Source organism: Phoca vitulina, unplaced genomic scaffold (assembly GCF_004348235.1).
Source record: "Phoca vitulina isolate PV1807 unplaced genomic scaffold, GSC_HSeal_1.0 scaffold7, whole genome shotgun sequence".
NCBI lineage: Eukaryota > Metazoa > Chordata > Mammalia > Carnivora > Phocidae > Phoca > Phoca vitulina.
The window spans coordinates 10,330,001-10,356,012 of NW_022589710.1; the positions used below are offsets into that span (position 1 = coordinate 10,330,001).

The window sequence follows — 26,012 nt, forward strand, 5'->3', positions numbered from 1 at the left end:
CTGGACATTCCTTCAGGAACATACTTTTTCTGTATACACATTGGTGTGTAGTGTATATAATGGTACAAGGCATATTGACCATACTCAAAATCCTGGTTGAGTGATTAATCAGTAGAGACCTGGACAAGGTTTCCAAGTCATTGGTTAAGGAGAGGAAAAACATTCATTCCATAGGATAGTAGAAATGACTCTAAGAGAGAGTACTATCTATTAATTTGATCATATGATCACCTGGTTATTATTGGGGGCTGTAGGAGACTGGCACCTAAGACCTTTGACTGGGTTAAACTAGAAATTAAAAAAAAGGCTGAGACAGATGGTCAAAGTGACAGAATGACTCTTGGGCCTATAGGAAGTGACTATACGCTGTCAGTAGGTACAACTTAACACACCAACAGTTCATCAAGAGGGGAAGCCACAGGAAAGAGAAAAGCGAGAGTGGCAAAGGCAGACACTGGCAGTACCTCCCCCCAAACCTCTGACGCCTGGGAAAGGTACCGCAAATCGTGTTTAAAACAAAAAGCAGTTTTCAACATGCGCACACAAGCCCACAAGGGAAGCTAATGGAAATACACGATTTTGCTCAGTGGCTGCTTAGCTCAGGTGGGGACAGCACTTTACTAAACAGCACCAACAATATTTCACATCTGATCACTGCGATACTGTGATTTATAGTAAGAAATGTGTATTTGCTCTTCCTCCTGTTCATGGAACAGAGCTCCCAAAACCTTGGGAATTTCCTTTTTTTTTAAATTTAGTGATTCATCACTTACATACAACACTCAGTGCTCATCATGAGTGCCCTCCTCAATGCCCAGCACCCATTTAACCCATTCCCCTGCCCATTGCCCTCCATCCACCTTCAGTTTGTTCTCTATAGTTAAGAGTCTCTTATGAATTGCTTCCCTCTTTTTTTTCCTTCCCATATGTTCATCTGTTTTGTTTCTCAAATTCCACATATGGGTGAAATCATATGGTATTTGTCTTTCCCTGACTGACTTATTTCACTTAGCGTAATACAATCTAGCTCCATCCACATCTTTGCAGATGGCAAGATTTCATTCTTGATGGCTGTGTAATATTCCATTGTATATATGCACCACATCTTCTTTGTCCATTCTCGGTCAATGGACATTTGGGCTCTTTCCATAGTTTGGCTATTGTTGATAATGCTGTTATGTTTATCGGAATGTTTACTGGGTGCATGTACCCCTTTGTATCTCTATTTTTGTGTCCTTCGGGTAAATACCTAGTAATGCAGTTGCAGGATCATAGGGCAGTTCTATTTTTAACTTTTTGAGGAACCTCCATACTGTTTCCCAGAGTGGCTGCACCTGTTTGCATTCCCACCAACAGTGTAAGAGGGCTCCCCTTTCTCCGCATCCTCGACAGCCTCTGTTGTTTCCTGAGTTAATTTTAGCCATTCTGACTGGTGTGTGGTGGTATCTCATCGTGGTTTTGATTTGCATTTCCCTGACGATGAGTGATGTTGCGCATCTTTTCATGTGCCTGTTAGCCATCTATATGTTTTCTTTGGAAAAATGTCAATTCATGTCTTCTGCCCATTTCTTAACTGGTGTGTGTGTGTGCGCACGCATGTGTGCACACACGTGCACGTGTAAAATTTGAGAAGTTCTTTACAGAGTTTGGATACTAACCTTTTATCAGATATGTCATTTACAAATCTCTTCTCCCATTCCGTAGGCTTTTAGTTTTGTTGAAAGTTTCCTTCGCTGCGCAAAAGCGTTTTCTCTCAAGGAAGTCCCAATAGTTCATTTTTGCTTTTGTTTCCCTTGCCCCCAGAGACCTGTCTAGTAAGAAGTTGTTACAGCAGAGGTCAAAGAGGTTGCTGCCTGTGTTCTCCTCTAGGATTGTGATGATTTCCTGTCTCATGTTTCGGTTTTTCATCCATTTTGATTTTTGTATATGGTGTAAGAAAGTGATCCAGTGTCATTTTTTATATGTTGCTGTCCAGTTTTCCCAACACCATTTGTCAAAGAGACTGTCTTTTTTTCCATTGGTTATTCTTTCCTGCTTTGTCAAAGATTAGTTAACCATATATAGTTGTGGGTCCTTTTCTGGGTTCTCTATTCTGTTCCATTGATCTATGTGTCTGTTTTTGTGCCAGTACCATACTGTCTTGATGATTACAGCTTTGTAATAGAGCTTGAGGTCCGGAATCATGATGCCTCCAGCTTTGCTTTTCTTTTTCAGGATTGCTTTAGTTATTTGGGGTCTTTTATGGTTCCATACAAATTTTAGGATTATTTGTTCTAGCTCTGTAAAAAAAATGCTGGGGGTATTTTGATGGGGATTGCATTAAATCTATAGATTGCTTTGGGTAGCATGGACATTTTAACAATGCTTGTTCTTACAGTCCATGAGCATGGACTGTTTTTCCTTTTCTTTATGTCCTCTTCAACTTCTTTCATCAGTGTTCTATAGTTGTCAGAGTACAGATCTTTTACCTCGTTAGGTTTATTCCTAGGTATCTTATTGTTTTTGGTACAATTATAAATGGGATCACTTCCTTGATTTTTTTCTGCTGCTTCACTATTGGTGACTAGAAATGCAACAGACTTCTGTACATTGATTTTATATCTTGCAACTTCGCTGAATTCATGTATTAGTTCTAGCAATTTTTTGGTGGAGCCTGTCAGGTTTTCTACATAGACCATCAAATCATCTGCAAATAGTGAAAATTTGACCTCTTCCTTGGTAATTTGGATGCCTTTTATTTCTTTTTGTTGTCTGATAACTGAAGCTAACACTTCTAGTACTATGTTAAATAGTAGTGGTAAGAGCGGACATCCCTGTCTTCTTCCTGACCTTAGAGGAGAAGCTCTGTTTTTCCCCATTGAGGATGATATTAGCTGTGGGTCTTTCGTATATGGCCTTTGTGATGTTGAGGTATGTTCCCTCTATACCTACTTTGTTGAGGGTCAAAACCCTTGGAATTTCATGTGATGAGAGCAATAAAGGGAGCTTTTGTTAGGTTAATGAAGCGACTCCAGGAAAGCACCTACAGCTGGTCACCTGCAGGGCCAACCAAGCAATTAGAGAGTTGGAATTTTCAGCCCCACTGCACACCATCCCTCCCCAACACACACCTCCTGGAAGGGGAGCGGCTGAAGACTGAGATCAATCACCAATGGCCAAGGATTTAATCAACTACACCTGTGTAATGAAGCCTCCATAAAAACCCATAAGGCGAGGGTTTGGAGAGCTTCCCAGCTGGTGAACATGCAGAGATGCCAGGAGAGTGGTGTGCCTAGATAGGGCATGGAAGATACCCACGATTTACCCCTACGTTGCCCTACCCTTCTCTTCCACCTGGCTATTCCTGAGTTATAGCCTTTTATAGTAATAAACAGGTGACCTAGTAAAAATCCTTCTGAGTTCTAGGAGCTGTTCTAGCCAATCAGTCAAACCCAAAGAAGGGACTATTGGGGCGCCTGGGTGCTCAGTTGGTTAAGCGACTGCCTTCGGCTCAGGTCATGATCCTGGAGTCCTGGGATCGAGTCCCGCATCGGGCTCCCTGCTCGGCGGGGAGTCTGAAAAAAAAAAAAAAAAAAAAAAAGAAGGGACTATTGAAACCTCCTCTCTACAGCTCTTCAGAAGCCCAAGTGACAACCTGGACCAAAACTGGTGACTAAAGTCGGGGATGGGGGCAGGGTGAGGGGACACTCTTTTAGGACTGAGCCCTCAATCTGTGAGATCTGACACTATCCCCAGGTAGTGTCAGAATTGAGAGAAATTGTAAGACACCCCACTGGTGTCAGAGAATTGCTTGGTGGTGTGTTAAGAAAACACAAACACATTAGAATTGGTGTCAGAATCGTCGCTGGGATCAGAAACAGAATCAGAAGGAGAGCTGTCACTCAGTTATGCAACTGTTACCAAGCAGCTACTTTATAAAAGCTAATTCAGCTTAGGGACTTTGTTTCCCCCAAGGTATATACAGAACCAAGTAACATAAAACATGCTCATTAGTAGCCACAAAGGCAGTCTGTGAGGAGTTCCTTGAAATTCATAGCATAATGTAATGGAAAATTAAGACCCAGGATAAAATTGTAGTATTTAATTTTGTCTTCAACAGATAAGATTTTGGCAGGTAAAAGGACAGGAGAGTCAAGTTTTTTTTCCTCCTCCACTAGCTAATTGTTTTTCAGATATACTCTAATTGCAAAGTGAAAACAAACCCATCACTGCTCCTGGATCAACAGTTCCAAAACCCAAATCCAGCGGGGGGGGGGGTGGACCAAGGATGTCATTGTTATACAAAAACCAGTGCCCACGTGGGAATAGGAGTTCAGAGCTGCACCAGACAAAGCCTGCCAGGAAGAATCAACTCCTTCTCCGGGTGCAGTACCAAACCCTGCACTGAGCAACCTTGAAAGTCCTTCGATTCAAGGGGAGGGCATTCGAGGCAGCAGGCTGCGCACAGGTAGTTAAATGCGGAGGTTGCACTCTCTTGATTTTGTAGCCTTAGAAAACAGGGCCATTCCATTACCGCTAATAATGTAGGCCGAGAGGCAGAGACAAGGATGCTTTGCTTCTGAAGCTGAATCCCCACAGGAAAGCTGCTCTGCTCTGTGTAGGCAGGAAGAGACAAAGAGCTCCAAGAAAACAGTCACATCCGACGGCACTTTTATCTCCTTGCTGCCTAGCTACCCTCATAGGTAGAGCGCAGAGAAGGAAAATTCTTAGGGCAGCCCCAGAATGAGCAGGCACCTCGCTCCTGGGCTTCGGGAACACACCTGGGCAAGGTTTAGTAACACAACCTCTGAAGAGCTGCCCCAGGAGAGTGCAGGCTGACCTTGACCAATAAGGTTTGGGAAAGCATTCTTACCTCCTCTTGTCTCTTCCTGTCGAATCTTAATTCCAGGTGGTTCTCGGGTTCTTCTCCTCAGGCTGCAAGGAGGAAGGGCAAAGTTGCCGTATTGTTGGAAGCCAGAGGTATATTATTATGGTTTAAAAATCAGGAAGAGCAAGCAGCTTAACAGCACCAGTTTCTACCACCTCCTCACTTCAGTATCTCAACGTGACAATCCCCGTTCCTGCTGATGCCGATCCAGTGACCGCTTGCTAACTCCATCTTGGGTTCCTCTGGTTGCTACACAGAGCTTCCTAATCTTAACCCAAATTTGACTTTCAGGTATTTTAGAGAAGAGTAAGGAAAGAGCAGGAAAAGAATAACTGAAGAGGAAAATATTTCCGTGAGCAGAGAGGAGAAAAATCCACCAACTAGAGAGCAGTATTTAAAAGAGAGAGAAACAGAGACAGACCTAAATCCAAACCACATGTACCTAGAGATTTGGGGGAGAATTTCTGATTTTCAGGTCTAGTAGACTAAGGAGTATAAAAAATTAACATGAACAAAGAGGATTTAATAGAGATCTGTAGGTATACTACTAACTTTGTATTCTTCTGAAAGTAGACATGCTCAAATACTTCTGGAACAAAACTTATTTAGGTATTAGATTACTGAAAGCTTTTTAAGACTCTGAATATGCAATAAAACTGGAAGTAAGAAAGAACAAAAGCAAATATGCACATATAAACCACTGGAAAATTTTAACAAAATTCTTGGTTCAGAATAAAAAATTAAAGTTACAGACCGTTCAGAAATAATGAAACTCTTATTAGGAATAAGCATTCAGTTGTTACCTGTGTGTCACTTTTTTTTTTTTTTTTAACTACTTTATACTTAATCCTCATAACACTATGAGGTAGATGCTCTTACTCCATTTTTCAGGTGAGGAAATGGGGACACAGAGGGCAAATAGCTTGCCCAGGGTCATATAGGTATTGAGTGGCAGAATCAGAACTTGAACCCAGACATCCTAATTCTAAAGCCCACATCTTTAACCACGAGACTGTAAAATTTCATAAAACCCCACAGGAATGGCCAAAGTCACAAAGAGGAAAACTCATACCCTTAATAGCTTTTTATTTTTTTAAAAAACAGATTAGGGGACACAACATTGCAACATGATGGCAGACTTAGTAAATGAGCCTATTGCCTCCTTCTACACTAAATGTGCAGGGGAAGGAAAAAGAAAAGTGGAAATGGCATTGCCCTGACCAAAGATTTATCAGTGTCTGTGTTATGGTGTGGTGGTGAGACATGCAGACCCATGAACATTACATAGACACAAGCTAAGGACGGATAAGAAACATGGCTTTGACGCCATGAGTGTTACAGCATCCGTGCAAATGGAATCAAATTGTTTGTGTATGGAGTCAAAATTGAGTTCTGTGATGATAGCTCTAATGATTTTGATTACGCTCACTTGCTAAATTGCTATAAACGGGGACCTTCCACAATGAAGTGGTTAAGAGCCCAGGCTGCAGTATTAGATCTTGGCTTGAGGCTATGGCATGGCCACCTGCTAGTTTTAGGATCTTGGTAAAGTTACTTAACCTCACTTTCCTCTTATAGAAAATGGGGGAAACAATAGCTACCACCACCACGCCATCTCCTGAAGTTGTAAGAAGTAATTCTAAAGCACTTACTAAGGTACAGAATAGCTTCATTCTCCCACTTCATATGCGTTCTATACACACACACACACACACACACACACACACACACACACACACACACAGCACTGGCAAATAAACAGCCATCTGTGGACCAAAAACTGAAGAATATCCACCCTCCAAAAGTCAGAGTAGACAGAAATAAATTGTCAGAGGAAACCATAAGACTTCAGAGCCTCTATAATAAGCTAGGGTATTTGGACAAGCCCTCTTGATAACAAAAAACACTAAAATTACTTGGTAAAATGTTAAAAAGTAAAAAACACAGATACATCTTTCTTAAAAGTAGGAGGAGCTGAGAACACAAATAACCAGAACAAAGGGAATTCTGGAGATAAACGAGCACGGAAGCCACTTTTGTCCTGAGATTGGTTTCTCCCATTAGACTTGAACTTGCATTTGAAAGACTTTTGGTGGCAAAAGGGACATATGTCAAAACAGACTCACACGAGATGGAATATCTAATGGGAGACTCTCCCCTCACTAAGCCAGGACCCATAGGTGAGGACAAACCAGAGGAATCCAGGCCTTCTATGAGATCTCGCATCTGAGATAGACCCCAAACTCCAGGCTTGAACTAGGATTAGGGTAGTTCTGGACTAGAATTGCCCTCAGGTGCCAAGCAGAAGCACTTGAATGCTCTCTGGAGCATTGTAGCTTTATTCTAGTTCCCCACTGGTCCTTAGAGATAGTCCAAGTGCAATAGTCGGGAATCAATGATGAGGATGCATGTTAAAAACCAGTTACCTTAAAGGAGAAAAGCAGAATCAGGCATGTGTGCATGCGCGCGGGCACGTACAAACACACACACGCGCGCGCGCATGCAAACCTGTGCACAAATCCATGAAAGATTTGGCCTGTGAGAGAATTCTGATTATGATTAATGAAATATGTAAGCTATGCCTATGCAGGGAATGAGAAGTTCTCATCAAGTGATCTTGCAAATAAGAATAAAATAGAACGTCTACAATTAAAAAATGTGATAACCGAAGTTAAGAAGTCAGTGGATAAGTTAACAGAAGATCATGAGCAGGGATAAAAATCAAGTTATCCAGAATATAGCCCAGAGAAACAAACAGAAAAACTTGTAAGAGGTACAGATATAAGATCAAGGGGGATTCGGTCAGGGTCCCCAAAGTAGAAAGTAGGACAGAGACCACATTTGAAAAGATAATGGCTGAGAATTTTCCTTAACCCATCCAGATTCAAGAAGGTCAGTGAATTCCAATTACAATAAATAAAAATAAGTCCATACCGAGACACCTCACAGTAAAACTTCTAAAAAGCAAAGATAAGGAGGATACTCCTAAATGAAGTCTGAGAAGAAAAAAAAAAGTTTTTTTTTTACTATTTATTTATTTGACAGAGAGAGAGAAAAACAGAGGACAAGCAGGGGGAGTGGCAGGCAGAGGGAGAGGGAGAAGCAGGCTCAATGTGGAGCTTGATCCCAGGACCCTGGGATCATGACCTGAGCAGAAGGCAGATGCTTAACGGACTGAGCCACCCAGGTGCCCCCCAAAACAGATTTTTTTAAAGGTTTTATTTATTGATTTATTTGAGAGAAAGAGAGAGGTCAAGAGAGGGAGCATGAGCAGGATAAGGGGCAGAGGGAGAAGCAGGCTCTCTGCTGAGCAAGGAGCCCAATGTGGGCCTCAATCCTAGAACTCTGGAATCATGACCTGAGCCGAAGGCAGACACTTAACTGAGCCACCCACATGCCCCACAATAGATTTTCTTAAAAGAACTGCTGGACTGACAGCAACAAGACAGAAAACAGTAGAATAATTGTTTAGTATGTTGAAGATCATTATCAACCTAACATTCCCAGTGAAAATATTTCTAGAACCAAGGTGAAGTAAAGACATTTTCAGAAAAAAAGTATCACCCAAACAAAGAAAAAGCTAACAAATGCCCTTTGGGTAGTAGCAAATATGATCCAAAGTTGTTGATGAGAAATGTGAAAAGGATTTGTGAGTTCATGTAAATAAACATCGAACGCATAAAGTAGATCTTGTGGGTTCTAAATACAGAAAAGTCATTACCTTTTCTAGAAGGAGGATAGTTACCGATTAACTTTAGACTTTGATACATGTTGTGATTTTTCAGGGTAACATAGAAGAGGAATAGAGAAAGAATGTATAATACCTAAACTAGTAGGGCGGGAAATGGAATTATAAAAAATTTAAGAGATGCAAGAAAGGAAAAAAAGTGAAACAACACAGGAGAAGTATAAAGCACAAAATAAGGTTATATTTAAGCCAAATAAAAAAGTGATCACACTTCATTTAATTGAGACATATACAAAAGGATGAGGAAAATCTCTACAAGCTGATAAAAATATATCCTGAAAATCACCTCATAAGTGACAAAGCAAGAGGCCCAAAAAAAATTACCTGTCACCTTTTGTGGAAGAAAGGATAAACAGAAATGCTCGTGCTTATTTTTTGCAAAATAAAGCAAAAGATAAATGGGAAAATCCGTGGCCTATGGGGGAAGAGGGCATTAGTATCTAAGAAGAAGAAGGGATAGAGAATGGAACGAGACTTCTAAGTCTACCACAAGAATGGGGAAAACACGAAAGTTGAATGCAAATAGAAACAAAAGAACCCAACCATATATCACATTGACTGTATCCATAATTATACACATAATTACACAGAAGGAAAAAATTAATCTAAATAATTTCTGAACACCACAGTCTGACAATACACCCTCAGTGGAATACAGTGTAGTCTAAGGACAAAAAGAAAGCTGCAAAGAAAATGCTTAAATGACTTAGTAAGTTTGTTGTTGATGAAGCCATTATGAAATATTCTGAACTTATCACAGGACTGAACCAACATATTGTTGGGAACCCAGGTTCTCATTGTGGGAGATGAAAGGTACAAATATCAAAGGTGGACAGAAGAGAAAAAAAATCCTGTGATATTAAAATACAATTAAGAGATCTCATCAGTGTCAACTTGAGATTGCTTAGCTTTCCACAGAAAGGACCTAGAAGCAATTACATCTCTGTACCAAAGAGCACTGTGGCATCTACACCTTAGTTATGAACACTGTTCCCCACATAAAGGAACATTCTGACATCTTAGAGAAAGGACAGATTGCAGGGCTGAGACAGGGTAAGGGAAAATGAAGCTTGGGAGATCTTGTCCCAGAAGAGTAAAGAAGTGCTCTCAAACCTGGTGGGTATTCTCACAAAAACAACCTCCCTCAACACAGGAGCTTTAAAGAGCTCGAGATGGCCAAACTGGGGAGAATTTACACTTCAAAATGAATAATGACAGGAATGGATTATGACACTGAATCAACAAAATCATCCACGAATCCACCCTCATCCTAAAACTTTATTTTAAAAGGAATGGGGCAACCAGTAACTGTAGAAGGAAAGATAGATATCGAAAATCATTATTTTGCAAGAGTAAAAATCACCAATGGATGACAAAATATGGGGTAAGAGATTGCGGGGGAGCGGAGTGTAGAGAAACACTACAGACACCTACCTTAACCCAGGGATCAAACTTATTATAATGGGACAAATTGTCCCATGTGCCCCTAACACACCCGCTGATGAGAACACAGCATTGTCTGGGTCATACTCCTGCCAGCAATATTTACCTAGACCTAAGCTGAAACAGGGAAGGAGTCAGACAAATACAAAGAGAGAGATACCCTGCAAAAAAAAAAAAAAAAACAACTGAACTGGGATCTTGAAAAAGAGACAGACTACAGACAGACACACAAACAAAATGAAAAACCAAAGGGGGGAAAAAAAAAAAAAAAAAAAAAAAAAAAAGAGTCCGGGTCTCTGTTCTTCGTTAGTAAATACTATGGGATATTCCCTTGCTAAAGAAAAAAATAAATCCAAAAGGAAGACATAGAAACCAATGGCAACCGAGAAAGCAATTAAAAAAACAAAACAAAAAAAGCCCTCTAAAAATTCTTCATTACAGAAAAAAATAATAACCTTAGAACTAATATCTGAGATTATGTTAATAGGAGAGGTGGTTGGAATCGAGAAGGAACTGAAGGCATGCAGACATGGTTATTTTGTACAAAAAGAAGCTACAGATTCTGATGAACTCCAGAGGATAAAAAATATTTAGATGCACATCAAAAATTCAAGGTTAACTACTAGAAAAATATAGTGTACCGCTTCTGAATGACTTGAGTAAAAAACAGGAACAAGAACAAAAGCAAACAAGAAGTTGATCAAAGACAGGAAAGTAACAAAACAAGAAGCACGGTAAAATAAGGTATGTTACTCCAAGCACAACAGGGACTCCAACAGAGGGCTTATAGGAGGAGAAACAAAGCTAGGAGCTATTTACAAGAGATACCCCTAAAATAAACCACCACCATGAAGGTAAAAAAAAGAAATGGGAAAAAAAAAAAAAAAACACATACCAGAAAAATGCGACAAGAATACAGTAATCTCAGATAATACAGAGTTGGAGGCAATAGTCACTAACAGAAAACAGAGGCACATATTTAAAAAAAAAAAAAAAAATCACAATCCACAAAAATCCTAATAGTCACACACAGTTGTGCATTAGCCCCAGAATTTCCAAGTACAGAAAGCAAAAAATCTTCATAAAAATATAAGAAAGGAAAATCTATAAGCACAGTAGGTCTAATATCCTTGGAATCCTCCCCTATATATCCTCTCCAGGTTTCTCCTCATTTCTTAGCAAACTCTTATAAATTATTTAATGTTGTTACTTTTTCTCGGGTGTCCATATATTTCTGTCCCCAGAGCATGCTAAAAACAGACAAGTGATAGAGCTAAGGGTAACAAGGATGGCCATGGTGGGTCTTGAGGAGAATAGCCATCCCCTTTCAAGACATCTGCTCTAGTTGAGGTGATCACGTAGGTTTCAAGCAAAGAAGGGCAAGCTCTTCAGTTACTGGTGGGCAGGACACTTCCAGGGACAAGGGAAGCTTGCGGTGATTTGGGGCTTTAAGACTGTTCGTTTCATCAGAGTCTAACCTGACATTTCCATTCCAAGTTTTGGAATCCCATCCTTTCCCAGTCGATGCCCTAAACTCGAACAAAAGAAACTTAGCAACACTATGAACTCAGCACTCCTAACTCTACAATCCACACAATTAAATTTTGTACCTGACTTTTAGCAAGATCAGCCCTGTGACTACAAGAAGTACCAATCCTTGGAGGGCTATAATAAAAGCTCTCTGCTATCCTATAATCACACCAGAATCTGAGCTGAGAACTAATGGACTTGAACTTGTCCTTTCCTCTCTGTAAACACTCTAGTAGACTCAGGCCAATCCGTCTCCACAGCTGTGTTCTTTAGTCCTCATTACTGATCTAACAGTCCAGTCCAGCAGTTGCTTGAGATCTCAAGACATTTGCTTCCATTGACATTGCATCACAATTAACCACAGGTGATAGCTTGATTCCTTGTGATTCCACGGCATGCCAAAGATTACCAGCATCCCATTAGCAAGAAGCAGAGCACCGCACTTAAGCGTGTGTGTGTGTGTGTGTGTGTGTGTGTGTGTGTGTGTGATATTTATCTTCTGGGACCACTCCCAGTACCAATTCTATCATTCAGGACCCAGGCAAGAAACAAACTACATAGGAATTTGATCAAGGAAGATTAATATAGAGGATCTACAGGGAGGCTATACTAATAGAGAACAGGGCTAAGGAAGAGCAACCAAGGAAGTAACACACGTAGAAGAGCAGCCCCTTCCCCCAGAGATCCCCAGATTCAGATCTCTTTCTAGAGGACAAGCCTACAGTCCACTGGATGGTGGAGGAACACTCTAGATGCCTAGGGCCAGACCTGGTCCGAAGTGGGGGAGCTGAGGCTAGGGTCAGGAAGCCTCCGGCTGGGTGCCCACAAGCCGAGCAGATGGGCTAGGGGCTGGGGACACAACCTGCTAGAGAGTCAGCACCTCTCAGCGTCCTACATAGTCCACTGACAGCCAGGAGACAAGCCCAGCAGGAAGGCGCCCCCGCCTCCTGCAGCGTCCCTCCAGCACCCTCTACCGACAAACGTTGGCATTGTGCCGGCTGGCAAAGGAGAAAGGCTTACAGAGTCTAGCTCCACTATCCAGGCAGAGAAGGGCACGTTTGGGGTGGGGAGACAGTAAATTGGTAACTAACTTATTCACTCTCCATTGCACCCCCTCTTCCTTCACCCAGCTCTATAGCTGTCCCGGGGCTCTTGACCTGGCTCAGTACCCTAAACCTTCGTTCCCAGTGGGGTTAGCCCTGGGCAGTACTGGCTGGAGAGTGCCCCTGGAGCCATCTGCCAACCCGTATTATGGACCTGGGAGTCGCAGGACAGAACCCAGCGGGAGCCCTAGATGTCTGCCGTCCATATTTCTCCACATCCTCCTTGGGCAAGGAAACTCTCCCTTGATAGTTTAATCAATCACTCCAGTCAACAGTGGGTTGTGTTGTTTTCAGTCACTGTTGCCCATTTACCCAGTATGACTCCTGAAGCCAGGACGGCCAGGTGGCTCTCTCAACATCCAAATTCAAGAGAGAGATCACGGTGTCTCCTGGAGGACGCATGTGGCCTTTGGGCACGAACACCTCGGAGCTCGCAGAGCCCAGAATCACAGGAACAGGAAACACTGTGTGAGTTATCACATCATCATTAGACAGAGTGGAGGGAAAGTTACAGAGGAAAAAACCGAAGCACGTAGAGGTTAGATAGCTCGCAGAGGTTGCACGGTTTACAGACTGCTAATCGGGAACTCAAAACCACGCCTGGCTCCCAAGTCCACGTTGTTTCCAATATACCAAGTGGCCTCCCGGCTAATCTGCCAGGCTGCTGTCAAGTATGAGCGATGACCACGACATCGGACCCCGACCTCCGGGCCTGCATCTCCGCACCCAAGAGGATCACCTACACCTCACAGACACGCGACGCCCGTAGTCGTGCTTAGCTGCCGGCAGCTTCCCCTGCCTGTTCGTGCTGCTCATCACCCCCAAAAACGGCATTTACCCAACAGTGTTGAACCCGGGCGCCCCACCTATGCAGCGAGAGGGCTCTTCCCTTATGTCCGAGCAGGACTTCCTCGGAGCTGGGGAGCCGACCGCAGCACCGGCTCACGGGGCCAGACCTCCAGCAACGGTCTGACCACACTTCCCACCCCGTGCGCGGCGGACGCCGAGTCTGGCTCCAGGGCGGCGACCGTGATTTTGCGGGGAAGAAAAGGCACGCAACGGGGGACGAGCGGGAGAAACTTCAAGCCGCTGAGGGAGAACAGCTGACCTCGGAGACCGCCTCCAAGCACGAGCGTGGCTGTTCGGGCAAGGAGCCGCAGCTGCGAAGGAGCCCTTCCAGGTGGTGAGCTGTCTAACTACCGCCTCTCCTTGGACGTGGTGGGCGAGCCTGGCGCAGCCTCAAGACCTCGGCTCTACCGTGATCTCCAACCCGGGGGCGCCCTAATGGTTGCAGGAGAAACACGTGGCTCAGATGTGGGGAAAGATCCGAACTAGATCCTACAGATCATGCTGAGTCTAACAGAGTCCTTTTTTTTTTGAGAAGCAGCTGACCCTGATGTATTTACTCCCTTTGAAGATGAAACTTCATAACAATATAACTTTTGAGCGCATGGGTCAGCCCCAAGACCAGGCTCCAGTGCGGGTTTTAGAAACATGATCTCATTTGTGTGGCTCTAAGTACTCACTCAGGGTCAGGCATGACTCATTCACTCATTCCATTTTACCACTGAGTCAAGGGAGGGACGTGGCAGAGCCCATCTTGGGAAATGGTGTGGAATGAGAACAAGTGCCCTGAGCTCTGCCATCCAGCTGGGGTGCCGCCACCCACCCCCCTGCATTCCTCCCTCCAGGTTCCCGGAGACAGGCCCCCTTCCCTTCTGCTTCCCCCATGCCCTGCAACCCATGTCCTTCACCTCACGCCCTCAGACCCCAGATGTCGGTGGTGAACCTGATTCACAAATCAGGGCACGTGTGAAGCAACAAATAGGCAATGTACCATCATGTAAGTAGATCTGTAGTAAAATCTAGCTTTCACCTCTGAAGGGACAAGTGATTGCAATGACTTCATTTCTGCTTTAAAAAAAAAAAAGAAAAGAAAGAAAGGGTGTGTGTGACCCTATGTGATCTGGAAGGCCCTGCACTGCCCACATCCCCTTTCTGAAGAAACAGCCTTATAGGGAACCCCATCTCCTCCACCCACGGCACTGGCGGACACCGGACCACAGAGTGGTCAGTCCAGACTTCCAGTCTGGCCCAAAAGGTGAACTCGGCAAATCGTATTTTTTTCAGGAGAATTAGAAAACTGAAGGCAGCTAAAATGGCAGGTAGCTAAGGTATCATGGTCCGGAAGAAACTCTCCAGCCAAGAGAAGGAGGGCAGGAGAGAGAGAGAGTGAGGGGGATGCCTGCCTTGAGAGTTTCCTGAGTCCCTGGTTGCTTTCTAGGCTTCCAGAGCTAGTCCAAGGAGACTTCCCCTCCTCTCGGCCTGTTCTTGGATGTCCATGACATTTCCTCTTGAATTTCAACACTGTGACAGCACTACCTAGAGGGTGAACAAGGTCCATCAGTTAGCAGCAGAGCTTAGAGCAAAATCCTGGCCTCCAAACCAAAACCGATGTAGGGGCGATCATGAAAATAGCCAACAATTGTATGGCAGAGGCCCCACTCATCGGAATGGAGGTCTGCCCTAGCAGACGCCAGCGGAGGTACACTGACCTCCAGCTTAAGGCTGGCGGTGGGTCATGGCACTTGAAAGAAGGCCTTCGACAATGGCTTCACACCTCCCTAAATGAGATCATGCTGCAAGAGCTTACCATAAATTAGCAAGTGTGATCCGGTCTTCACATTTCTCCCACCCAGACTCAGCCCTTTTGGTATCACCCCACTTTCCATGGTGCCTGAAAGGAGTGGGGGTGGGGCCCTTCTGAAACACAGGGAAAATCTCCCTGGTTTGGTACACAGACCAAATCCTTAGGTGGAACTAAAGTAGTCACTTCAAATTTTGTTGCTCTGTATCCACATGAGTTCGAATGAGGCAGGATGTGGCTGTCAGAGCAGGGAGAAAATCTCTCTGAAGCTCTCAGGGGTGGGGGTGGGGTTGGGGGGGTAGATTGTGGATAAAGACAGTGTTAGTTAGTGTCCCTGGTAAAAAGCAGAGGCATGCTGTCTCCCCGTAGAGGAGGACCACTCACTCCTTCACATGATCCCTGTTGAGCTCTGCTAATACCTAAATATTTCATTTTGATTTTAAACTGTTGCAAACAATATCACTTACAGTATATTGACATTTTAAAATAAAACTGTCCTATTATTCTCTTAATAAATAGAATAGAATAAATAAATAGAAAAATAAATAGAGATAGAATATGACCAGATGTTGAGATGGGAGGCTGAGAAATTCTCTTTACGGAGCTGAGATGATCAGGATCCAGGCAAAGTAGTAGGGCAAGAATTCTCTAGGCAGAGGAAACAAGTGCAAAGGCCCTGAGGCAGGAACAAGCCTGACTTGTTTGAAGATCAGGACACTGTTAGTGTTGCAGACACATAGCAGACAAAGAAAAGAGTAGTGAGAGAGAGGCTGTAAGAGAGAGGGATAGCCAGGGGGGCTGGATCGTGTAGCATTCTGAAGGTCACTTGTGCTGATTTCTTTTGGCCCCTCCACACTCTTCACCCCTATGCCCCTGTCCTGGGCTCCAGGAGCCTGACCTGTGTCTCTGTCCATGGGCTTGGGTGACAGGTGACTTCTCGATGCGCTTAGCCAAGGGTGCGCTCCAGCAGCCTGAAGAGGAAAAAAGCAGGAAGGTGGGGTGTTTATTGCCCTGGCTCCCTTCTTGCAGGGTCCCATGAGCCAGTTGGGTTCCTCCAGAGAAGATCCCAGCTCCTGTCAGGGAGCCTCTCCACCCCTGCCTCTGTTTCTGGTTACTACTTTCTTCCCCTGCCTTCCCACTTCCTTTCCCACTTCCCTTCCTGCCTGGGGTGATCCCACCTGCTGAGATAGCCTTGGGTACTTCACTCTCTCTTGTGGTTTCCCTACACCCTCCCCACATTGGGAAAAAGTCCCTTCACATAACTCCTCTCCAATTATCCCATCTTGCGTGGGTCATCTGTCTTCTCTTGGGACCCTGTTTGGTATACCAGGTTAAAGTGCTTACATTGTATTAAGCGGTATTCTCAGATCCTTTGATAATTGTCTTCCATCCTGTGAAATTATAAAGCTGTTTCTCAGATCGTTTTTATTTTAGCTTTCGTTTCCAGGGCTTTGATGGGGTTACAGGAAATGCAATAACTATACACATGATGCATGACGGAGCTACGCGATGCTTGAGAGACAACTGGTCCACTGAGAACAAGATGCAGTTGGAGGCCATGAAGTTCAAGTGTTGAGCGGCATTCCCAGGCACACCCTCTCTGGGGACGCGGCCCCCGTAGCCGCAGGGCCCATTCCCCTCTGCAGGTTAAAAACTTCCTCTTCCCCCTAGTGGTGTTGTTTGGACAACTTTTGAGCCACAACCATATTTAGTCATATTTGGGGAGAAGGGAGGCAGGGGCGGGTCAAAAGCCAAAAAGGAAAATAAAGAAGGTATATATACTTCCATAGCTGAGATCAGTTTACCCTAGCGTACGGGTCCGGGAAAGCCTCAGTCAGAGGTCACGTGGGAAACAAAACCAACCAGAACAGAAACCTCCCCCTTCAGCTGGGTGGACACTGGCTGCTTTCATTCATCTCAATCCAAGAAACATCATGTCCAGTCATGGCTTTGTCACTCGGTGGGAGCCTTAAGTGGCTGCCAGGAAGACAGCCCATGCTAATCACTGCAAGTCACAGCTGTCTTGTTCTGTTTTTTTTTTTTTTTTTAAAGATTTTATTTATTTATTTGAGACAGAGAGAATGAGAGAGAGAGAGAGAGCACATGAGAGGGGGGAGGGTCAGAGGGAGAAGCAGACTCCCTGCCGAGCAGGGAGCCCGATGCGGGACTCGATCCAGGGACTCCAGGATCATGACCTGAGCTGAAGGCAGTCGCTTAACCAACTGAGCCACCCAGGCGCCCTTGTTCTGTTTTTTTAAAAGCGAGTTTCCTTCATCAAGATAACAGAAATGTACTGACAAAAGGAAACTTACAGACAGCCCAGAGGGGAAGCAGGAGGTAAGAGTGAATTGCCCAGTTAACAACAGGAACATGTGCAGAGGAGAAAGTTTCCCTCCCCTTGGATGCTAAGCCAGGTTCCCAGCACCCTGAGCTGCTCCAGGACGGGACCCGGTCCCGGGGCCGTATGTTGTCACCAGACGCCATGCTCACACCTTCTGAGAAAGCCAGAGAAGGCCAAGCGGCGCGTGGGCTCAGGAAAATAAGAAGCGAAGAAGAAAGGATGTAGAGGTTGGTTAAAAATAAAACTTATCAGATGAGAATTAAGTCCGGAGAATGTTATCTCTCCCCACAGGAGGGTGGGAAAAAAAAAATAGGCATGTCAAGGAGAACACAGGCCACAGGATGAATAAGCATAAAAATAGGAGGAAATGACCAAGCGAACGTGCCAACTCTGCAGGAGGAGGGCCTTTCTTGAGGTTCCAGGACAGGCCAGGAACCCTCAAGGGGATACCCAAGAAATGGGCCAATGGACTGTTTCTTGGGCCGAGTTACATTTCTTTCCCTCTATACCTTTTTCAAATCCCTCCCCGCCACCCGACATGTGCCTTTATTACCTTTTCAGAAAAAAATAGAGGTCTATGGAAAAGGTTCTTGGGGAATTCCTACTTACCAGCATTTTTATGGCAGGTAACCTCGTCCCCCATGAATTGTTCAAAAATCCAGAAGTTGGCAAGTGCTTAAGCCCTTCCCCAGCTGCTTGTTACTGCTTCCTTCAACCTCGCCCAGCCCTTGGGCGCTGGGCACAGCTGCCCACCCCCCGCCCCCCCCCCCCCCCCCCCCCCCCCCCCCCATCCCCCCACCGCTTGCTGGAGACCTACTCCCACAGCTCCCTTCGCAACAGGCCGACCACACCCGGCCCCTGTTCTCTTCTAACTCCCATTTCCCTGGAAGCTCAGGAATGATAAATAAAATTTTGCCGTCCCAAGTCACCTTCTGCCTTGTACATCCGCCAGGCATCTGTCATAAGGGTTACGCTGTTTTCCCTCAAAAAAAAACCAGGCACAAAACAAAGACTCCTTGTTAAATTAATTTTTAATGACCCAGTGTTTATCTGCTCCTAAAATTATGAATTTCATTCCACAACTGCTCTTAAATCTGCGATGCAAAATTGTGGCAATAAAGCACAACCACCACTGTCCGAGCTCCTTCTCAGGCTTTAAAAAAGGAATCACAAAAACGGTCTTTATAAATTTTCTGAAAAATCTCAGCACTCGGGAGCATGAGCAGCAACCACGTCCAAAAAAGCTGACTTTTCCAAGTGCGAAGTTTATCAAAGGTCAAACAAACAGGATTCAAGAAAGAAATCTGGTGCTTTTTCGACAAAGTATTTAAGTAAGCAAAAGAACTGTGTGAAAAAAATTAAAATGACATCCTTCTACAGGCCACCTTAAAAAGATTAGGCAGAGACTGCCCAAGTGCCTTTGAGAATTAAAAATGTTTCTAAATCGCCACTCAAGGTCACTCAGAGGTGATGAAAGTATTGCTGAGATGTGGGGGCCTTGCTCCGGCTTCTCCCTTAGTTTCTACTTATCAGATGGAGAATCATCAGTATCAGAACAACACTGACATCTCAGCTCGACCTCAACCCCAAATTGGGAAGATGCCTCAGAAAGAAAAATCTGCTTTCCTCCTCCAGAGTTCATCAAAACAGGGACAGGAGGGCAGCATTTTGCACACTGCCCAGACACCCCCTGATGAGGCACTGTGGTCTGCTGGGAGGCCTCCAAATGGCACCCAGGAAATCCAGTTTTCCCTTCTGGAGGCCACCCCCTGCTCCTGTCTAGCGTGAGCCTGAGAGGCCAATGTTGGACACAGACCCAAAGTTCCTCAAGGATCCAGGAGAGGCATGCAGGAAAGATCCCATTACCAAGTCAAGGGAGACCGCAACTAGGAATTGGGTGATTTCTGTTCCTGTGGTTTACACGGAATAACTGACATTCCTTTAGGAGGCTGGGCAGGAGACCCCTGTTGATAACCAAAACATTATGTAAAAATGCAAGAGGCAAGCTCCCCTTCTCCCAACTCCACTCATTCCTTCTCTTCTGTCTGCCCTCTCCTCCACAGGAAGCAGAGACCACCAGAGACCACGGTCACTGAGGACCACAAGTCCCAAGTCCAATCGTGGGTGCTACTCCGTTACCTTGTCACCTCAGACAAGCCACCTCACTGTTGTAAGAACATGTCGTGTGGAGAGAAGAGCTGGGTCACAGCAGCTGCAAAGAAGAAACCTGTGAGAGCCCCTAGTGCAGGCCCGGCCTACTGGTATTCTCAGAGGCCCCAGTCATTTTACCAATTGTTCTTTGTCCAGACTTTTTAACCTCTGACCTTGGCCTTGCAAATGTAAAGGAGACAGGCCTTAGTAAATGCAGCCTCTCAAAGGACCTAACCTATCAACATGGAGAAACAACAACATATTAAAAAATTCACATTCGGATGGGAGTCGAGTGGGTCTGAGAGTAGATTGGCTCTTGAATCTAAACCAGCATCTATGACCCAACAGAGCTCAACTGTAACCAGCTTTGTTTTGAGAAAAAAACTCTTTCTCTCTACTCTGTTTTGACAAGTCTCTCACCACCTCGCTGACCAGTAGTATTTTTTTCATGTCATTCAAAGGATTCAAGACTGAAGCTAGGTCAATCTTGTATTCTTTGTACTTAAAATAACTTGACCAAGAACATCCTTTGGGCTAGTCCTTATAGTTAATCAAATATAAAAGTACCTGACATGTCCAAATTCCTCTTTTATACAAACTGCTGACCCAGCACGGCATTTCCCATCATTGCTTTCTAAAACACAGGAAATTTCGGGACTGAATGGCCAAAAGAAATTAGGATGACCTAGCCTCGAAAAAAACCTGAGCTATTTAAAGAAGAAAAACAAAATCACGTCTGAATGGATAATTCATGATTCAGACAGCCCAGCATTTAATTGATATTAACTACTCTACTGAAGATCTATTTAATGCACTTAGGTAAGACTTTTTATTTCCATGAAATTGGATCTTCGGTTCAAAATTGAATCTCCTGCCGAGGACTCTGCACTGTAATAGGTGACGTAACACTGAGGTGGGCCCTTAACATTTCATTGCCAGGAACATAAAGGAAATTGATCAGATTATTTGCCAAATAATGTTTCTTCATAGGGGCTAAGTCCTCCCCTAAGTGGGCTGTCAAAAGAGAGAAGCAAAAAGCAGACACTATTAGTTTTATTTTCCAGGTTCAATCTTCTAGGGCTCAGATTCAACCATGAGAAAAATCAGTGCATTAAAAATTGATCTGGTATTTAGTTTATTAGTTTACAGGACCTTTGTCTGAAAGGAATAAGCAAGGCCCAAGAGGTCGGATCTTTTGGCAAGTCAAAATAATGACTCCAGTGAAAGATACAAGACATACTATTGGAATGACATGATATTCCTTCAGAATCTTGTCACTAGCGTCCTCATGACATTAGTAACCATGGGAAAAACTTCATTACAATTTTATGGGATACGAAATTCCTAGAGAACAATGTTCTTTCCTTCTCTCATCCTGAAGTTTTTCAAAATTGTTCCAAAGGAGGAATGTACTCTGTCTTATCTGAAGCTATTCTCATGTTCCTCCTACAGTCCCAAGCTACTGAAGGGCAGAATTTTTCTTTGTTCAGTTTTCAGATTCATGGTGGTCAAAGACCTATTCCAACAGGGAAACGGATATGGAATGACACTAGGACCAAAGCTTTCTAACACTCTTAGCCTCAATCTGTAAGTCAATGAAAGAGGTGTGTAAAAACTAGCGAGCCTTTTTTGCCAAGGATGGAGGAAATGAATCAAGCCACGAAAACACTAAGGTAGGAGAGGAAGTTTATTCAACAAAGTATTTACTGAGCCCTTAATGTGCCAGGCACTATTTTAGGTGCTGGGAATACATTCCATTGATTAAAAACATACAAAAATCCCTGTCTTCATTGTGCTTACACTCTAGAGAAAGGATACGAGACAATAAACATAATAAATAAGTAAATTACATAGGAAGTTAGAAGGTGATAAGCACTATGAAAAAAATAGAGCAGTCGTGAGAATGAAGACAAGTCTTATCTGGGAATTTTCCAAAACCAGAAATGGAAAAAAAAAAAATAACCTTCTTTCTTTGAAAGTGTATATACCTATAAATGACAAAAGAATATTTTTCTGGCTCTTTCATGTTCATGGGATTTGTATGTAAGAAACTAAGGGGATTTAAAAAACGAAAATGGAAGTGAAAACTAGGAAGACTAAACTTTCATAGAATAGGTGCACAATTCAGGATTCTTGAGGCAGTGGAAACTGTGCTTCCTGCAGTAGTAGGACCTTCCACATTTCTGGCAAATTCCACGGTTCTGGACATACTGCCAACCACAGTGGATCTGAGAGTCAATTCTGTTGAAGAAAGGCTACTAGGGACAGAAAACATGGACAAACTCAAATAGCCTTCTGGGATTTTTTATTTCCATTTCCTTTTTAAAATACAACACCCCATTTTTTTGTTATTGTCTCATTCTGTTAAACAAGAAGGGTGAGCTCATTAAAAAGGAAAACTGAAACACGGGAATGCCTGCATTTCCAACCCCACTGCCATTCTCAGATGGTCCAAGATGCACACAGGTTTACCGTGTATTGGTAGACCCACATCTTTCAATACCAGTTACCAGAGGTTGTTGCCGCTGAAGCTACCTACCAGGTGGGTTCTTTTCCCCTTCGATTGAAATTCAAACTCCATTTCAACAAAGTAACCCAAACAATTAAGGTCTAGTTTTTGCCTCTGGGGAATTAGGTTCTCCAAGTAAGAAGTGAAAATAAAAAATAGATGGTAGATCATCTTTGACCAGAAAGCCCTACTTTCAGCAAAATGGGGCAGAGGCAGCAAGTCCAGGTTGCAGGACCAGGCAAAAGAGAGTGTCCACCCACAGGATACTTCTAAATTGAGGACTAGGACAGCAGCCCCTTCTAGAGGTAATAATGTCACTAGGTTGTGGTAATTCTCCAGAAACCCCATAAGCCCAGGATTAAGAACATCTGGAAAGTGTTCAGATGACACCAATTTCTGTTTCCTGCTGTGAGGGCTTCACGGATGCCTCTTGGTGGCATCTGTCGCCATTTTGTTTTTCTTTGCAAACCTCCTCCTTTCAAACCAGGAAGTGTACATAAAGTGCAAGTAAGATTCATTCCCTTGCCCATGTTTCCAGGATCTTGTGTTGATGGCCAGTATTACCAAATCTATCAGTTCAACCGCTGGCCACCTAGGTCGTCTGCAGGTATTTCTGGAGTTAGCAAATGAGTTCATCTGGCAAAGAGAGTGTCCGAAGGTGGATGCAGTCTTGGCAAGAAAAGACAAAAGTACCATACGTAAGACAGGGATGTGAATGATGCAAGCAGTAGGGGGGCTTCTTGTCACCGAGTCATGGAAGAGGCCTTCTTTAGATCTCAACTCTTAAAGAGACCTCAGGAACCATTACTAAAATGAATGAGGCCAGCGGATTTCAGAGCACGGTCAGTCTTCAGTGAGAGCAGGTTCAGTTTTCCCTGGGTTGGGGACAGAAGAGAAAATAAAGAGGGTAAGGAGCCAGATCTGATGAGTTTAATGCCAGAAATGGCATGAAAAAAGCCTCCAGTGAAGACTTCCCGTCCTATAATACAAAGTTGAGCACAGTGACCCCCGCCCCGTAGGACTTAGCACAATGTGTTTTCTTCGGTTCCAAATGGGTAACAGGCAATGTTGCGTACATCTTTATTTCACTCTTAGATGAACTTCTCTTGATTAACATGCCAATGACCACTGTGACTCTTCAAGAGAAGGATACAGTACGTAACATTTCCCACATTTAGGGGGCCAGAAATTTACCTTCCACAAACCAACCTGGCAAGACCACTAGCGGGATGAGCGTTTCGATACAACCTATTTTGGGAAATGCTGCCTTACAGCTGGAGGCAGACAGGAATGGCGTTAAGGTTGGGGGGAACAGTGTTAAGTCATACTCAGTTTGTATTACATGAGCCCAGTGTTTGTAGAGACAGTCACAGTCCCACACCAATATAATACATTAACCATTCTAGCTGCGCTCCATCATATCCCCTATGAAATGTGCCAAAATCATAGGCCAAACTGAATGTTATGTTTGATGGGTGGACATTAATGATAAAAAGTTAACTATTTACTGTCACACAATCAGTGGACATTTGCAGGGGAGGTCCTTTGCATTTTTTCTGATTTTTCCAGCGGAGCTAAGGCCAGGGTTTCGGGATTCAGCCCATCAAGATGTCATTACACATGAAGCTAAGCCACAGCCCAGGACTGAACAGAGTACAGTGACCCTTGAACAATATGGATTTGAACTGTATGGGTCCACTTCCACAAAGATTGTATTCGATAAATACAGCGCAGTAGTGAAAATGTATTTTCTTGGGCGCCTGGGTGGCTCAGTCAGTTAAGAGTCTGCCTTCGGCTCAGGTCATGATCCCAGGATCCTGGGATCGAGTCGCACATCCAGCTCCCTGCTCAGCGAGGAGCCTGCTTCTCCCTCTGCCTCTGCCCTCCCCCCTGCTCGTGCTCTCTCCCTCATGCTCTCTCTCTCAAATAAATAAATAAAATCTTTGGGAAAAAAAAAAAGAAAATGTATTTTCTCTTCCTAATGATTTTCTTAATAGCATTCTTTTCCTTAGCTTACTTTACTGTAATATAACATATAATACATAGAACATACAAAATATGTGTTGATTGACTGTTTAAGGCTTCCTGTCAACAGGAAGTAATTATTAGTTAAGTGTTGGAGAGTCAAAAGGTATATGCAGATTTTCAATGAGGGAGGGTCAGCACCCCAACCCCACCCTCACTGTTCAAGGGTCAAGTATATATCGGAATATATATACAAATGTTAACTGAAAGTCACAGACTGACCCGATTAAAAGTCACAGAAAAATTTCAAACACCTACTCGTTAAATTCCTGAATTTCTTTTTGGCTTCTGCCCTTTCTTCAGCATCAAAGTACCAAACGGTCATAGCGTATCTGTGATAAGCAGATATAAAAGAAGTTTAAAAATACTACCAAAAAATAAAAAATACTTACTATGAATCTCACATCAGAGGCATTCGTAAAGCCAACATTTAAAAAGTTTTCCCTATTATTAGAAGTCCGTCCCAATTTTAATTTAAAATAAACTTCTCTGGTTTCCATTCTATTTAGATGTAATAAAACACGTAAGGAATTCCAAGTATGCAGCAGGCATTATCCTGAGCAATGGGAATTCAAATGATCCTGTGAATAAATCTGCCTCTTTCTCAAGGAGCTCAGGCTCTCACAGAGGAGACAGGCAATTTAACAAATGATGTAACAGGTCAAGATGATCTACACAGAAAGGACTAGAAGGGAGTCATTCTGCTCAAGACTTGAGAGACCCAAGCTTTTGGGGAGAACACAGAGAAGAGGAGGTGACAGTTGAGTAAAGCTTTGAAGAGTAACTTATTTAAATGACAGAACACTTAAAGCTCTTGGCTTGCTTTCTTTAGTTTTGGATACTGAGGCAAGGATGCAACAGAATAATGATGCCCTCAAGCTTTCTACTGTGTTTCCATTAATTTGTTTTATCCCATCTATGGGATAGACTGTAATAGGAATCATTTCATGCATGAGTTTTCAAAAAGTTTCGTTTTCTAATTATTATTAACTACTGGAATTTCTACAGCCCTTGATTTTTTTCAAGGGCTTCCCATCAACATCTGCTAATGTTTTTCCTGTGACTTGGGTCATCAAGAGATTGGGGAATACTGAGGGAATTCTGGCACAAATGACAGGGGCCAATTATCGTACCCTATTAAACAAGCCACAACCAGGCTCTGGGGGTAGAATTAGTTACCTGCTCACCTAGGGCACATTCCAATTTGACATTTAATATGCAACTCTGTGTGGGGCTCAGATCTGTGATTTCTGGAGGGGAACACCTATAAATCTTAACTACTTCACACATGTGATTCTAATTTAATTAGGCTTGTTAAGGTTCAAGTCATTATCCTACCAAAGTTCTCTCCCCCTGCCCCCAACTGTGATTCCCAGTTCAAGCTGCATCCCCACAGCATGGGGCCACCACCTGGTTTCCAGCTCGGGCCATAAAACAAAGGTAATGAGAGGCATATTCCAAAATTAAGATTACTTCAAGAGTTTCTTGATTAATACTAAACAAGTTTAATTGTTGAGTTTCTCTGAAAACCTCACGCTTGAGCTAAAGAAGGGGCTTTTAGAAATAAGTCAGTCAGAGAAAGACAGGTATCATATGATATGAGGAATTCTTAATCTCAGGAAACAAACTGAGGGTTGCTGGAGCGGGG

At 43.6% G+C, this 26,012-nt stretch overlaps 1 protein-coding gene across 1 annotated transcript in view; it reads right to left on the reverse strand.

Annotated features, from left to right (window-relative positions):
• Nucleotides 1-21,504: 21,504 nt before the first annotated feature.
• Nucleotides 21,505-26,012, reverse strand: part of EGLN3 (egl-9 family hypoxia inducible factor 3) — a 26,391-nt gene continuing 21,883 nt past the window's right edge. The window contains exons 4-5 of the mRNA XM_032404930.1: nucleotides 24,623-24,696; nucleotides 21,505-23,214 (exon numbers count right to left, since the gene is read on the reverse strand). Of these exons, the coding sequence (XP_032260821.1) occupies nucleotides 23,183-23,214; nucleotides 24,623-24,696 (106 nt within the window). The 3' untranslated portion in view covers nucleotides 21,505-23,182. The remainder of the gene's footprint in view (nucleotides 23,215-24,622; nucleotides 24,697-26,012) is intronic.